Below are 16,849 nucleotides of genomic sequence, written 5' to 3' on the forward strand. Positions count from 1 at the left end.
AAATTATATAATAATTTATATAATAAATTACATAATAAATATATTATATAAATGAAAATATGTAATTACATTTAAGCAAATACAGTTGTGTTCATATAATAATTATGGGACAGAGGTTTTTTGTGGGTGGGGGTGTGTTTTGGGGATTGTTATGGGTGTTGCAACTGGTCTCTGGGTGTATGTATAAATGTACAATGAAAATAACAGCTATATGTTTTAGCCTCCAGTCCCCTAATCATCTTTGTGGCCCTTCTCTGCTCTCTTTCTAGAGTCTCCACACCTTTTCTACATTGTGGCAACCAAAACTTAATGCAGTATTCCAAATGTGGCCTTACCAAGGCATTATAAAGTGGTATTAATACTTCACATGATCTTGATTCTATCCCTCTGTTTATGCAGCCTAGAACTGTGTTGGCTTTTTTGACAGCTGCTGCACACTGCTGGCTCATATTTAAATGGTTGTCCACTAGGATTCCCTTTCACAGTTACTACTATTGAGTAAGGTACCACCAATACGGTACCTGTGCATTTTATTTTTCTTGCCTAAATGTAGAACCTTACTTTTTTCACCATTGAATTTCATTTTAGATAGTGCCCAATGTTCAGGTTTGAGGAGATTCTTCTGTACCTTAAGCCTATCTTCTGGAGTGTTGGCTATTCCTGCCATCTTGGTATCATCTGCAAATTTGATAAGTTCCCCATTTATCCCCTCATCCAGATCATTAATGAAGATGTTGAAGAGTACTGGGCCTAAAACAGAGCCTTGGGGTACTCCACTGCATACTTCTCTCCAGGTAGATGCAATTCCATTGAGGATTACACGAGTGCGGTTGGTCGGCCAGTTACGAATCCATCTGGTGATGATGCTGTCCAACCCAAATTTTTCTACTTTATCTAGTAGTAGGTTATAGTCTACTTTATCAAATGCCTTGCTGAAGTCCAAATAAATTATATCGATGGCATTTCTCTGGTCCACTAATTTTGTCACTTTGTCAAAGAATGCAATAAGATTAGTCTGGCATGATCTGCTTTTGACAAACCCATATTGGCTTTTGGATTTTACTTTGTTTACTTCTAGGTGTTCGCTAATTTGTTGCTTGATTATCTTTTCCAAAATCTTTCCTGGTATTGAGGTCAGGCTGATAGGTCTGTAATTTCCTGGATCTATTTTTTTTCCTTTTTGAAGATGGGAACCACATCAGCTCTTTTCAGTCCTCTGACAGTTCCCCGGTGCTCTGTGATCTCTAAAATATACAGTTCAGTGGTTCTGAGATCTCATCTGCCAGTTCCTTCATAACCCTGGGCTGTAATCCATTCGGTCCTGGTGATTTGAACTCATCTAGGGTAGACAGGTGCTTGTTTACCATTTTCTTCCCTATTTCAACTTGTGTTCCTAATCTGATTTTTTTGGGTGCCGTTTTTGGCCGGTTGGACTGTTTTTTCCCTTTGTGGGAAGTCAGATGCAAAAAAATATGTTAAATAGTTCTGCTTTCTCCCTGTTGCTTGTCACTTTCTTGCCATTTTCTCCCAGCAATGAACCAATTGTTTCCTTATCTTTTTTCTTGTTTTTAACATGTTGGAAGAAGCTTTTTTTGTTATTTTTTACTTTTGTAGCAAGCATTTCTTCATTGTGAGCCTTAGCTTTCCTCACTTCATCTCAGGCTATTTGCTGATATTCTGCCTTAGTTATGTCCCCCTCTTTCCACTTTTTATATTTATCCTTTTTGTCCTTCAATTTGTCAGAGAGTTCTTTATGCAGCCATACTGGTTTCTTTTGGGAGCTGTTATTTTTCTTCTTCATTGGTACTGTGCTAGACTGGGCTTTTATAATCTCACTTTTCAAAATTTCCCAAACTTCTTGAGTTGTTTTTCCCTTGAGGATTCTCATTCATGGAATCCTTCCCAAGCTCTTTCTAAGTTTATTGAAATTAGCTCTCTTAAAATCCAAGACTCTAGTCTGACTTTGTTCTACTACTTGTGGTTGCATAATGTTGAATTCCAGTATTGCATGATCGCTAGCCCCCAAGGTTGCTGTAGCTTCAACACCTTCTATTTTCTCTCTGTTAGTGAGAATTAAGTCCAATATGGCTGATCCCCTTGTTCCCTTCTCTACCTTTTGGGAAACAAAGTTGTCTGCTAGGTTTGTTAGAAACCTGTTGGATGTTCTACTTGGTGCAGAGTTTGTTTCCCAATTGATGTCAGGGTAGTTGAAATCCCCCATTACTATTATGGTGTGTTTCCTACATACCTTAGTTAGTTGACTAGCAAAAAGTTCATCTACTTCTTCTGCTTGATTGGATGGCCTATAGTATAGACCTATGGCAATGTCATCCCCCCCCCCTTTAATATTGACCTAAATGCATTCAAGATAGTTCTCATCATTGTTGTGCTCTATTTCTGTAGAGATGTAGTTATTTCTTATATATTACATTTTTACAATACTAGTAAAAATGGACTATTAGACTGCAATAATAATTTGTGTATCAAACCTATTATTTCATGTTATTCCCTTATAAACTATGCAAAATCAGTGCTTGACTATACAAACATTAAATACTTGAAACCAGATCACTTGAAATAAAAAAACCTGTTAAAATTAGGGGAAAAAACATAATTATAACTCTTTAAAGGAAGAAATACAAAATAGGACCAAAAAAGAAACTTACTGACGACGATGCATTCCAAGTAATTTCTGAAACTCTTTCAGGTCTTTCTCCAATATAGGGTATTCATACACATCGTCTAACACATTTCTATATATTGTCTATGGAAAGTGGGAGTTGAGAGAAAAAGGGAGGAGAAAGAATCAAATAAATAAATGCTACAGCTTTTTGGCAATTCAGTTAAAGCAATTACTCCAGAAATGTTTCACACAACCACCAGTCAATATTAGTTATCTTGAAAGGCAGTCTCTTACTTACCTTATTGCTGATGTATGCTGAAGAGGATACCTTTTCAAAGAATGCCTAAAAACAGTCATTGTGTGCTTCATTCATGATAGAAAGATCTTCAGCGTTGAGTATATTAAGATATGAAATGTTCTTAAGAAAGTGAGAATCCCAGAACACCTCACTGTCCTTATATAAAGCACAATCAGAAAGCATCATGGTGTAAAAGACTGACTGCATATTGGCAAAGAAGTGAAACACTGCTGCATGGTTTTATTTATTCATTTATTCAACGTATATACTAAACATATACTGAGGGAAGCTGAATTAGAGAAATGTTGCTTTAAAATTGGAGAAAGGAAATCAATAATTGTGCTGTAATGATGACAGTATTCTGAGAGCTGAAAACACAAGTGATTTGAATGCTTCAGTAATAAAAGTCAAGGAGTATGGTGGAAAAAAGGTCTATGATTAAGTATTTAAGAAACCAGCCTGATAACTGACAATGGAAACAACAAAGTGATAGACAGCTTCTGCCTTTTAGAACCACCTACTAATACAAAAGGAAATACACAGGAGACTCTCTGAGGGAGGCTAGAATGGTGGGAAAGATAAGAGGGAAACTGAAAAAGAGGATGACCAGCAGCAAGATAGATGGACTCAGTTACAGCAGTTGTGAAGGGATAAGTTGATGACAGATTGTCTTAGGAGAAAATCTATATACGTGGTTGCTAAGAATTGTTATTAATTTAATGGCACATAATCAATCAAATTTTATGACAACTAGTTTATCATCTATGTGCTTTCTACAACCGGTCAAGATTTATTACTCCATCTTAATCCTGTTTTTTGTATGTACGGTTACAATACCTTTTTCCATCTCATATAATTGTGAAAAACCATGACACTCCATGGACATTACATAATATGTAATGCATAAACCCATTATTAGAACACTAAATCCTCTGAACTCCGGAATCTTGGTTAATTGTTCACTTTTAGATCATAACAGAAGAGCAATTATTTGGAGATAATTTAAAGAAGGCTAGAAGCACCCAGTAGAGATATTACATTATAAATGTTGGTTCTATATTCAATAAGTGAGCTTACCTCAAATATACTATTACAGGTTGCACATATTAAGGTAGCTTTGGATTTTTAAAAAAATGTATAATTATTGTTCTGTATCAGAAAATATTTACGTAATCATACCTTAAGAAACTGCTTCAAATGCTCATCTTCATGCAACCAGTCTTTGTAGAGTGAAGTCCACTGTGACACCAAATGCAAGACTTTTCTCTTTCTACAGGGAATATCAACAATTCTTTCCTTGTCCTGATGGTTCTTAGCACAATAAGTGGAGGCAAGTTAAGGTTAAATCTCAAAAACAACATAATTTTTCATCCTATTGTCTGAATATACTTTTTTTTTCAATTTATTTAAGCAGCTTTGAGTACTTATTGATTTTACTGAAGCTTTAAAATATAATGAAATAAATAAAATGATTTGAATGTAAGGTTTATTCAGTAATAATTTAAAATATTTAAGTAATATGTGAAAGCATCTGTCTCTTGTCAGAAGCTAGATTTTAGTATACAACACAAATTTTTCTTATATACTAAGTAATGTAAGAATTTCCCATCTTATCTCTGAATAAAGAGAACATTGCAAAGATTGAAATTTCCCAAACATTGCAACTAATACAAGTATTAGTCTAGGTCAGTGATGTCAAACTCAATTTCATTGAGGGCTATATCAGGGTTGTGTTCTCAGTGGACTGGGGTGTGTGGCCAGGGTGTGGCCAATTCATCACTCAAGGCTCTGTTTTCAGCCATGACAGCCCACCCATGCTCTGTTTTCAGCCACGATGGTCTCCTGCATCTTTCTGCCTGCAAAAACAGAGCCCAGGCGGGCTGTGTGTGGCCTGCCCAAGCTCCATTTTCTCTAACAGAGTCACTGTGGGTCACTCCTTCACTTTTTCCAGGGTGGGCTTACGGGGCAGATCTAAGAGGGCCATCATCCGTATCCGGCCCACGGGCCTTGAGTTGACACCCCTGGTCTAGGTTGTCTTTTTTTTTCCTTAATACAAAAATGATAAAAAATAAATAAAACACAAACATAATTAAATATAATTATAAACCATTGAGAATCAGCACAAGTCTTTCAGAATGATTTACACAGTGAGATGGGTGGCATATAAATTTGATTAATAAATAATTTATGAATATATTTGATTTCAAATTATTAAACTAAAACTATGCTTCATGCAACACTGCCAAGTGAAATTCTCAAATGCTATTAGGCTGTGCTGAAAATTAAAGTAATGGCTGTATTATATTCCTGTAAGCTGAATAAAGGAAGTGGTATTATTGATTAAAGAGCCTATTGTCATTTTTATTGGGAATGGAATTACATTATTTTTTAATGCTAAATCTGACCTTCCATCAACTTTGGATGAAAGTTGAGATATAAGCAGTGGTACATAGATGTATCTACTCCAACGATTAATAAACTATCCTTAATAGGGCCAAAGAAGTTATGTAGACTTGCCCTATAGCTAACCTATAAAGATCACTAGACACAATGAGGCCTGAATGAATGGTTTCCCCTTGTTCTATAGAGAAGGATATTGTCTCAGCAGAGCTTGACACAAGTCATCTGTTGTCATGAAGACTGTGTATGTAAGGAGGAAGTCATCCAGAAGAGTTTCTACAAACAAAGCAGGAAAACAAAAAACAAATTTTAAAAATGTACAAGATAACTGGGAGTATTATGTAAGCATATTATTAATAAAGCTCAAACTATGACAGTGAAAAGTCACAATAAATATAAACATAGCAGTAAAGTTTCAGAAAAATACGGTATGTAAATCTGAAAAATGGATATGAACTTCAAAAGGATATGGGTCTCCAAAAACAAAATACAAGAGATAATTTTTCTTAAAAAGGAATAGCTACAGCACATATAAAATTTACTTCAGCTTTTTAAATACTTTACAAAACGTAATGTACTTTTTTGAAAGATAACTTATAATGTGGCATCGTGTATACTTATTCAAAAGCAAGCTCCATTAAATTTAACTGGGGTTACATTAGTATAGCAATGATGATTAACCTATATTTAAAGCCAGTCATCAACACACCCCAATCTACATCTAAAAAGTCACATATAATATTTATATATATATATATATATGTATGTATGTATGTATGTATGTATGTATGTATGTATGTATGTATGTATGTATGTATGTATATATATATATATATATATATATATATATATATATATATATATATATATATATATATATATATATATATATATATAGCATATGTTATATTTATGCTGATAAATAAATAAAGGGAGACTAGTATAGATCTATTTCAAGCTATTTAGCTCTCATCAGCTAGCCATACCCAAGTTTGGGAATCGAACCTGTGCTCCATTGCCTCCCAGGCAGGGAGTTAACCATTTGAGCTACAGAGAATGACTCCTTTATCAGCCAGCCAGGGTGGGAGGTATATAATTAAAGTCACAACCCCTGGTATGCCCAAGTATGGGCTATATATATATATATATAACATATATATAACATATATATAAATACCACACACTTGGTGCTAGAAGTCCCCAGAAGATGGGCTCTAGCATGAGTCCAAAAGATCAAAAGACAAAACCTCTGGTCTTCCAGAGGTTGATAGCTGCCTTCACCCACAACCACTGCTAGCTGGCTTCTTTACCATCTCCCTCAGGCTGGGGGCAGTGGGGACAGTGTGAAAGGCCACTGGGAAAGTGTGAAAAGGAGGAAGAGTGGCTGGCTGAGGCATCTGAGGCCAGCTCCTGCAAGGCCTTTGCCACTGACACTGATGTTGCTGCTGGGCCACCAAAAAGGGAGTGAGAGAAATGGAGGTTGCTCCTTCTTTGTCTTACTCGCACGCCACACCTCCATCTTGGAGATGGCAGTTAGGAGAGCTAGAGGGAGCATGGAGCAAGGGCCGGAGGGGATGCCAAAAGAGCTGCCACCTCTTAATCTCTTCCACTACCCCTCCATGGAGCACTCACCTCCCTAGGTGGCCCTGTTGTGGTGTTTAACTGCCACAGTAAACCTACAGCATAGGTATCAACATGGACAATAAGGGCCTTTCCAAGCCACATTCCAGCTTTTATTCACCACCTGCCTCCATCTGCCAGCCTGTCCCAGGCCGGCCTCCTCCAGAGGTGGTCTCTTGGGCTATGGATTTCTCTCTGCTCCTTCCCCCAAGAGCACTTTACATGTTTATATTGTAAAATAAAATGGCCTATTCTTTCCTTCCTTCTTTCTTCTTTTCTTCCTTTACTTTCTTTCCTTCTTCCTTTTCCTCCTTTCCTTCCTTCCTTCTTTCTTCCATTCTTTCCTTCCCTCTCCCAATGGCTCATATGTTTGGCTGCTGAGGAGGAAGGCCCCACTACTCTCCTCTACAGAAGAGGCCTTTCCCTTCCTCTGTGATTAAAAGTCCCCAAACCTGGAATGTGATGTGCACACACACACACACACACACACACACACACACACACACACACACTTGACTACTAGCAGTTTGGGAAGGAGAGGAGCTTGTGGGGCAAGCCATGTAGAGTTAGCCAGTGAGTGTTGGTCCATCCCAACACTGCAGTCTCAAGTCAGCTGCACCCAGTAAGTGGCTACACCCATTCAGCTATGCTCACCTGGCTACAGCCACATCTACCCAGCCATGCCCACCTGGCCACTGTGAGTCATCATAGTCTTACATCAACTGGCCCTTTGAGGACAACCATAATGCTGATGTGGCTGTCATTAAAATTGAGTTTGACACCCTTGATATACAGTATTCCTCACAATAACACTGTGGGGTAGCTTGGCTGAGAGAGAAAGTGACTGTCAAAAAGTGCACCCAACTGCTTTCATGCCTAAGGAAGGATTAGAATTAACAGTCTCCTGGTTTTAAGACTAGTATCTTAACTACAAGATCAAACTGGCTGTCTTGTGAAAATGAGGTATATTGACTGATGAAAACCAATAGAATTTCTAGCCACTTTGAATGAAAAATACACAGAAATCATAGCTTAACACTATTTTTAAAAATAATTCGAATTGTACCCATACTTCTGAAAACATAAAAATATCCTATTCCATTTCAACTAAGTTATTCAAAGCACAGAAACTAAGGCAAAATAGAAACCCAAAGAAATTAAAGATGAGATTAAAAATACAGCTAAATCTATCTTACATTACCACAATTCTGTTACCTTTTACCTTTCCAGAAAACTCTCTTTGCACCCACAATAACCACATTCCAAATTTGCTCTTAAATATCTTACCGTTTCAAAATATTTTTACTTTCTAAGTTATTAACTGTAAAGCACCTTGTTATCTTGATTACATTTATATTCTGAATTCTACTTTGTTTTGACCAAAATACAGGTAGTCCTAGAGTTACAGTTACATAATTGAGACCATAATTTTGATTACTAAGTAAAGCAGTTGTCTAATGAGTTGCATTCAATTTATAACCGTTTTGCTCATGGTTATTAAGTGAATCACCACAGTAAAGTGAATCATGTAGTTGTTAAGTGGATCTGACTTCTGCCATTTACTTTGCTTGTCAAAGTTGTAAAGATTGCAAATGGTGATCACATGACTCCAGAATACTGCAATAAGCTGCAATGTCATAAGTACATGCTGGTTACGAAGCATCCAAATTTTGGGGATGCTGCAACAAACATTAAGTGTGAGGAATAGTTGTAAGTCATTTTTTTGAATGCCATTGTAATTTTGAATGGTCACTAAATGAATGATTATACGTCAAGGACTACCTGTAGAACTAGAGTAGTCATTAAATATAAAACAGTATGTGCATACCAGCAATTGTCTTTACAATAAACAATTAAACAGGAACAGATCAAATGGATCAATTTATCAGACCAAGACCTTTGCAGGCTATAATAGCTATTAAGAAGAGAAGGGAAAGGGATCTGACCTGGATTAGGATCTTAGTATTGGAAATTGGAGTTAGTGCTAAGTCCCACACTGTATGTTTTTAAAAATATACCTCTATGAATCACCATACTGCAAGAATAAGAACCATTTTTCAAATAAAATGTCAAAGTTTGTTACTCCTAAGGTAAAAAAATCAATATTTTTACTAATAGTTTTTTGTTAGCTGCTGTCTGGCCAGAATATATGATATTATTTATCTATGTAATCAAATTGAAACCAGAGATGGGTTCCTACCAGTTCACACCTATTCGGTAGAACCAGTTCGTCAAATCTACCGAACCGGTTAGAAGAGGTTCCACCAGTGGACCCGGAAAGCAGGCCACACCTACAGAAGAGGTTCCAAAAATTTTTGAAACCCACCACTGGTCCTTGGATATGATTATTGTAACTATCATGCTCATATTTATAAAACTCAGTGCCTCTGTGAAAGGTAAGGATGACTACTGTGTTTGTGGTGCAATCAGAACATTGCATGTGTTGAAATTGTTTTAATGCAAACCAAAGATTCCTTTAAAAAAACAAGTTTACATCGGAAGAGGGGGGGGCTTAGCAGTGTGAAGATGGACTTTCAGGCTGCTCCTGAATGTCCATCTAAACTGGAGCATCTGGACGGTTCTTTTTGGACCCAAGCTGTCCCGAAGAGACAATGAAAGGTAGGGGGAGACCCAGTGGTCCCAGAGACGTTCGCAAAGTCTCTGGGGACCCAGGAAAAAACCCCTTTGCCAGTGACTTCCGGATTAGCCACAAGGCTATTGAAACTGCTGACAGCCCTAAAGAAAGAGAAAATATTTGTAGCTGGTAAGAACATTTTATTGTTTAAAGAAAAATGGACTGCCTAAAAATTCAAACTAATTTAAATTAAAGAATAGAAGAATCTAGCGGTAATTTTGATCTTTTTAATGGTTTTGGACAGTGGTTATCTTACTCTTTTAATGTTATTCACATGGATTGACTCTAAGTAAAACCTTTTCAAATGGATAGATTACTCCAACATCTCTTTTGATTTTATGCAAGCGGGCTGTAAACTAATTCACTACAATTTGACTGTTTACATCTTGACACTTTTATTGCTTGGTTGTTTTGGCTTAAGATCTGATAAGATTGTACAGCTTTCAGTCTGCTTTTACTTGCAAATACTTCAGAGCTCTTAAGAAAAAATACAACTGCCTATAAACATGGCGTCTATTCAAGCATCTCTTCAAGTGATACTCTCAGTTCTGAAGATGCTGTCTGATACAGAGGACAGAATTCAGAGAAAATTGGATTATTTGGTGTTTTTGGCAACAAGTATGAGGAAAAAACTGAGGATGTTTTCCAAATACAAAATAAGAATGAAAACAGAGATAAAGAATTTGAGCTTGTTGATATTCATGACAATTGGTTTACTTCTGAGGGAAGAAAGAATGGAATATTTGAAGAGGAGTTAAATGGAGAGTAAATTTACTTCAAAAGACAGGGCGCAGGAGGAGAAGAAAATATCAAAGAATTCATGGTTTATGAAATACTATTTGCAAAACATTTGATACCACTGCTGAGAATTAAAGACAAGCTGATAAAGAAAACAAAAAGAGGGCGTCAACATCATATGAGAGACACCACAGACAAGAAGGTGCAAAGATTTCTTCATATGGACCCACAAATGGCAGCAGATATAAGATTGTTCTGTTATTGGAGAGATACAGGTTGATAGATGGAAGAGTATAATCCAAAATTAGCTAAACTTAGTTAAATCCATTGGTAATAGGTATAGTTAAATAAAAATTGATAATGATAGTAATGTATACAATGTTGAGTTGATATGATAGTAATAATTGGATATGAGAAGGGAAGGTTAGAAATATCTTTGGACTATATATAAAGATTATTAATAACAATAATAATTATCATAAAAAAATAAAACTATATACAGTTAAATTTTAACTAATAAGGGGAAAATGCTATGATATAGGATATAATTAAATAAAGAAAGGATAATGATAATAAATTATATACATGGAGGATTAGAAATCTTTGTTATTAAATATTATGGATGTTTAGCTAAAACAGGATATGAGGACTTAATGTTAATAGAGTGTTTTATAAATAAGTAAATGAAATGCCAGCATATGGTTATGGATTGAATCTTGGTATATTTAAGGATGAAGGATGTTTAAATAACTGTAGTCAAAGAAAAGTGGAGGTATGATGATGTTAATATAGTAAATATTTAAGTTAAGACATTTGAATTAATATGAATTATATTTGATGACGGTAGAAGAGATGCACACAAGTTTTTTGTAACCAGCTGATATACTTTTTTACAACATATGTTTGTTGTGTTTTTTGTGTTTTTTTATTGTTGTGTGTATCAAATATATAAGTATATATACAACAGAGAGATACAAAGTGTGTCTGTGGGGGGAAATATAGTTAGGACAGATTAGCAAATGTAAGGGAATAAGAAATGATACTAAATTATGTCTGGGTTGGCGGAAGTACCATCCCAAGGAAACATAAACTGAGATTTAAAATAGACACACCAACAACAATAGAAAAAGAAAGGTAGAGAGGAGGAGAGAATGAAAGGAAGACGGGGGAAAGAAGAAAGAGGTAAGGAGAGGAGGATGGAAAGGAGAGAAAGAGGAGGAGAGAGGGTAGAAAGGGGAAGAGGAAGAGCAGGAGTAGGAGAAAGGTACGGGAAGAAGGAAGGGGAAGGAGAGGAGGAAGGAGGAAAGTAGAGAAGGGAGGGAGGGAGAAAGGAAAGGGAAAGGAAAGGAAGATGGAAGGGAGAGAAAAGGAAGGAGAGAGGGTAGGAAGGGAAAGAGGAAGAGCAGGAGTAGGAGAAAGGTACAGGAAGAAGGAAGGGAAAGGAGAGGAAGAAGAAGAAAGTAGAGAAGGGAGGGAGGGAGAAAAGAAAGGGAAAATAAGGTGGTGCTACAGCAGGAGGAAGGGATGGTAAACAAAGCAACCCAAATTGTACATTATAACCTATTAAATGAAATAATAAATGTATAAGAATGATAAATGTTAAAACACTTGTAACCAAATGACATGCTGTATGAAATGATGGGGGGGGGGGGTTTCGTGGTTTTTTTTTTTGTTCTGTTTTTTTTTTGTATGTGTATGTGTTGTCTATGTAATAAAAATAAAAATTTAAAAAAAACAAGTTTACATCATATTCTTATGCATGCCAGTTGGCATCTTCATATCCGGTCACATGGGTGGCAAGCCACTCCCATCCGGTCATATGGGCGGCAAGCCATTCCCACAAAGGAGGCCACACCCACAGAGTAGGTTCGAACAATTTTTGAAACCCACCACTGATTGAAACCAACTACTTTTCAATTGTTGATGGTTGCAATGTATCTGTACATGCCATCAAACTATTTCAAACAGCAAAATTTAAAATGTGATAATAGGTAAGCAGAAAAAAAATGTATTAAGTGTGGGCTATTTTCACAGTCTCACCAATCCCACTGATTTCAAAGAGAGCTTTCTAGTTTAAAGAATCAAAAGGCAGTCACTCTTTGGATGAAAAGTACCCTACACTGTAGCCATGAAACTCCATGGTTCCAATTTCCACATCATTGTGCACATTCCAGTTTCAACTGAACTCAACATGCAAGCGTGAAATTGGCTGGATAATAAGACCTCAGGAGGTTTAACTTTCAGGATTTCCTAATCAGCATTTTGAAAAAGAAAACCATGTTTCTCTTCAATAAGTGAGAGTGATTCTCAGAATGAAGAAAGAAAGAAAGAATTTTAAAAGATGCTCTTACATACATTTCAATCTATATTTTCATTCACTGGCACATAGTACTGAAACAAGAATCTTGCTTATTCCTTAAGAAAATACACAAACCCAATACTCAAAGAAGAAAAAATAGGAGTCATTTCCCACAATGTAAGGACTACAACAATCACTAAATGGGACAGAAAGGTAGAAGACTGCTGGACTGTACCCATAAACATCAATTGGCAATATAAAAACATGACAAAAATTCCATTTCTGCAACATATGGACAGCTCAATCACAGTTTCAACCAGAAATTTAAAATTTTAAATCAAGCCAAATCTAAAACTACTAAGGAATTTGTGGTAGCTTAGCTTTCAGACAAATCAGCTCTCCATGGACACACAGAAATAAACCCCTTTAAATACCATTTAAAAGATAGAACCAAAAGCCTAGGAAGGAAATAAACAGGCTAGATTTTACATCGTCCAGAAGCCCAGAGAAGCAAGAAATACCACCAAATAATCAATCAGGGAGGAAGTAACACCCTAATTAAGGAAACATCCAGGAGGAAACCATATTCCTACCAAGACTGGCAATAGCTTTTTATAAGATGGCCAACTATGCCCAGAATAGCATTTTTCAAGATGGACAACTATATAGAAAGTGGAAGGGGTGGAGGGGAGGGAGGGGGCGGGAGGGGTGGAGGGTGGGAGGGAGGGAGGAAGAGAGAGGGAGAAAGAGAGAGAGAGGGAGAAAGAGAGAGAGAATGAGAATGAAAATGAGAATAAGGCAATATCCTTACTTCCTTTCTAGGAAGTGGGCTTTAAAAAAAAGAAGAAAAACCTCTCTTAGCTAAATGTCCTCTGATGTTTTTTTCCCCCCTTTGCTCTTTAATGTTCTTTCATTCACCATCTTTTGCTGTTTAGCTATCTTCCAATATAACGATTCTCTTCCTATCTAACAAATGTTAGAAAAGAAAATAGCAGGGGTTTCCCTGTTTTAAAGGGTCCTATTTCTACTTTAGTTTATTTTGTGCTTTAAATAAAAGTATTCAAAACACAATTATTATCAATGGCATGAAATGGTAAGCCACATAAATGCAAATGTATCGTAATGGTGCATATATTAATACATAATTGTCAGAGACAACCTTTACAAATATAGAAGTATAATAAAATATGTATTTGTAGATAAGAATACAGTGACAATTTAAATTGCAGACTTATGTAAAAATTCATGATGATACTGCACTAGAGGGAATAATAAAACAAATATATTTGCTTACTGTGGAATGGTAATACTCATAGAATTAAGCAAGATAAATTTTAGTAGGAAAAGACAATTCACAACTGCTAGAGCTGCAATTTCAGAAAGAAAAAGCACAGTATTATTGTGAAAAAACCCCACTATGCACCCTTCATTGTTCCCTTTAGCCATCTGCTCTAGGCAATTGATCAATGTTACACCTTCATGAAAGAGCTCTTTTATTCTTATGTCAGTCAAGTTACATTTATATCTTTAAAGAGGTAGGAACTCAGATATGTGCCACATATGATATTTACTTAGAAGTATTGCTTCTACAACAGATAAAGCTTATTTAATTCAGAAATACATTTGTGATTTCATGTCACCAAGGCCTTAAAATTGATATATTGCAGTTAGTCATTTATGAACAAGGCATGTGTTTATATCATAGCCTGGGTAATATAAGCATAAACAATATTATATAACTTCTTCTCTCTATAGTTTTGCCATATAAAGTATCAGGAAGAAAATGTAATTGTAACGAAGTTGATTAGAGCAAAGAGTGTACATAGGACTATCTTTGAAGACTAAAATATAAACCTAGTTAAGAATCACTATTGCTAAACTTTCCACTATAATTAATTAGATAACATCTGCAATCCTATGCCCTGCTTCCTTTTTGTCTCTAAGGAAAATTCAAAGTGCTTACTTTAATTGATGAAAGTCTAACATCTTGGAGCTTAGATATATAGTTCCCAAAGAATCTCTTGTACTTTGAGATTTCATGCGATATCCTATATAGAATGGTACCTATACAAGACATATTGTGAAAGGCATAGGGTTTCCTTGGTAACACTCTGATGGAAGGTTTTAAGGATAGTGCTTGGAATTAAAGATATAATCCATTATTTTAATGTTATGGGCTGCTGTAAAATTATTTGTAAAATAACTAGCTACTATATTTTCCTCTTTGTCAATCACTTTTAATAAACACTTTTCAGGCTTTATTGCAGCACATTTAGATATAATTTGACTAAACCATCTCTAATTTTACAGTTTCAAAGATATATAACAAGATTTACTTTTCACAAAAGTGCACCCTTTACAGGAAGTCTGAAAATTAATATGCACTTCCTTTCTCTAACACATATTCCTCAGTAGTCTCATATATTTAAAAGTATAAAATATTCAGTCCAATGACTAGTTCAGGCTTTCCATTCAGATGTATGTATTATTCTCAGCAATTACCAGAGGGCTGAATACTTTATGTGCAAAATTCAACCTAGCTGAAGTTTAAAATTGTTGCATCTGAAGGGTCACACAGATCAAACACAGCAGAAATGGAATTTTGACGTTTTTAACATACTTTTAACCAGAACTAGTAACAGTCTGAAATAATGATGATTGGTTAAAAAGAAAAAGTGCAAGAAACCTGACAAGAAAAGGGATATATAATCTTGTTACATGGAAAAGGCAAAGGTTTCTCTAGCACATATGTGCTAGTCATTCCTGATTCTAGGGGGCGGTGCTCATTTCTGTTTTAAAGCTGAACAGTCAGCGCTATCCAAAGATGTCTCCTTGGTCATGTGGACAGCATGACTAAATGCCGAAGGTATACAGAACGCTGTTACCTTCCCACCAAAGGTGGTTCCTATTTTTCTATTTGCATTTTTTACATGCTTTTGAACTGCTAGGTTGGCAGAAGCTGGGACAAGTAATGGGAGATCACTCTGTTACGCGGCACTAGGGATTCGAACCACTGAACTGCTGACCTTTCTGATCGACAAGCTCAGTGTCTTAGCCACTGAGCCAGTGCATCCCTTTGTTATATGGTACCAATCGTTAAATCAGAAAGAGCAAATTGCAACATTCTTGCAAACTCCTGCTCTTTTTTGCAGTCCAGGAATCCCCAAAACTCATGCCAAAAAAGCTCAGTAGCAAGCTTCCAAAATACAACAGAACAATTTTACATCCTTTTTTAAAAATCCAAAATAAAATAAGGATGTATTTCATTTTAACTTTGACTCTAAAAGATTTTAAACAAAAAAGGGAATGAAACTCTGCCCGCTATAGAGTCATTTTGGAACGAGATGGGCAACAAATACATTTAACAAATAAATAGACAGAAACACAGCCAATATATCAGTCAAAATTCTGATGATAATAAGGCTACATAAACCAAGACGGAATCATAACTTTATTGAATTATTAAATCTTTGAGTAATCTGAGAATTTTTGGTTGATGATTACTACCTTTGAATAATATAAACCAGAACATAGGTATAAAAAGCATGTCGTTATATGTATGTATGCTAACTCAAAAAACAGATCTCTGACGATATATGTTGATATATATAGTATGTTAGAAAATATTCTATCCCCAATTGACAAAATTGAGATAATGATCTCAATTTAAAACCTATGCATAGACAATTTCAGATGGAAGAAATGGCTGAAAACATTGCAAAGGGGTGCTTTTTTAACTTTGCCATCTTTCACATGCTTTGGGAGGGAAATGAATATAGTCTTTTATTTTTCACAGAAAACATCAGAAACAAGAATATCTTTGTACTAAAAACCTTTGAGTACAGAAAACACTGGAAACACTGAAACAAATGCGCACAATGAACACAGTAACAGAGTTGTATTCTCTGCTTAAAAGTAAGGTTTTGTTCTGTTATTTGGTGTATTCATTATTCTTATATCCTGCAGTATTTTTATATATGATGAGTCAAGTAAGCTGGTGCTTTCAAAGCCCAAAAAGATTCCTTGCAGCTTTGAAAATTCTCAATCCCCAACTATAAATAGTTGAAAGATGAAAAGGAACATGTTCTACAATCTGTTGTATTTATTCATGCAACTTGCTCCAACTTAGAATATTGGTTAATATGAACAATGATATATATGTTGAATTTCAACAAAGGACATCCCTTTTCCAATGATTTCTGTCTTAAGACAGTTCATGCAGTATTTTAAGCACAG

The 16,849-nt window shown here is 35.7% G+C and overlaps 1 protein-coding gene across 2 annotated transcripts in view; it reads right to left on the reverse strand.

Moving 5' to 3' along the window:
- RAPGEF5 (Rap guanine nucleotide exchange factor 5) overlaps window positions 1-16,849 on the reverse strand; it is a 115,196-nt gene that overhangs the window by 18,234 nt on the left and 80,113 nt on the right. For both annotated transcript variants that reach the window (XM_014055104.2, XM_087712778.1), the window contains 3 exons: window positions 5,519-5,597; window positions 4,101-4,245; window positions 2,667-2,764 (listed from right to left, as the gene is read on the reverse strand). In XM_014055104.2, coding sequence (XP_013910579.2) covers window positions 2,667-2,764; window positions 4,101-4,245; window positions 5,519-5,597 — 322 coding nt within the window. The remainder of the gene's footprint in view (window positions 1-2,666; window positions 2,765-4,100; window positions 4,246-5,518; window positions 5,598-16,849) is intronic.

This window comes from Thamnophis sirtalis, unplaced genomic scaffold, assembly GCF_051295495.1.
Source record: "Thamnophis sirtalis isolate CommonGarterSnake01/CBP01778 unplaced genomic scaffold, rThaSir2_p1.2 scaffold_4, whole genome shotgun sequence".
Lineage (NCBI taxonomy): Eukaryota > Metazoa > Chordata > Lepidosauria > Squamata > Natricidae > Thamnophis > Thamnophis sirtalis.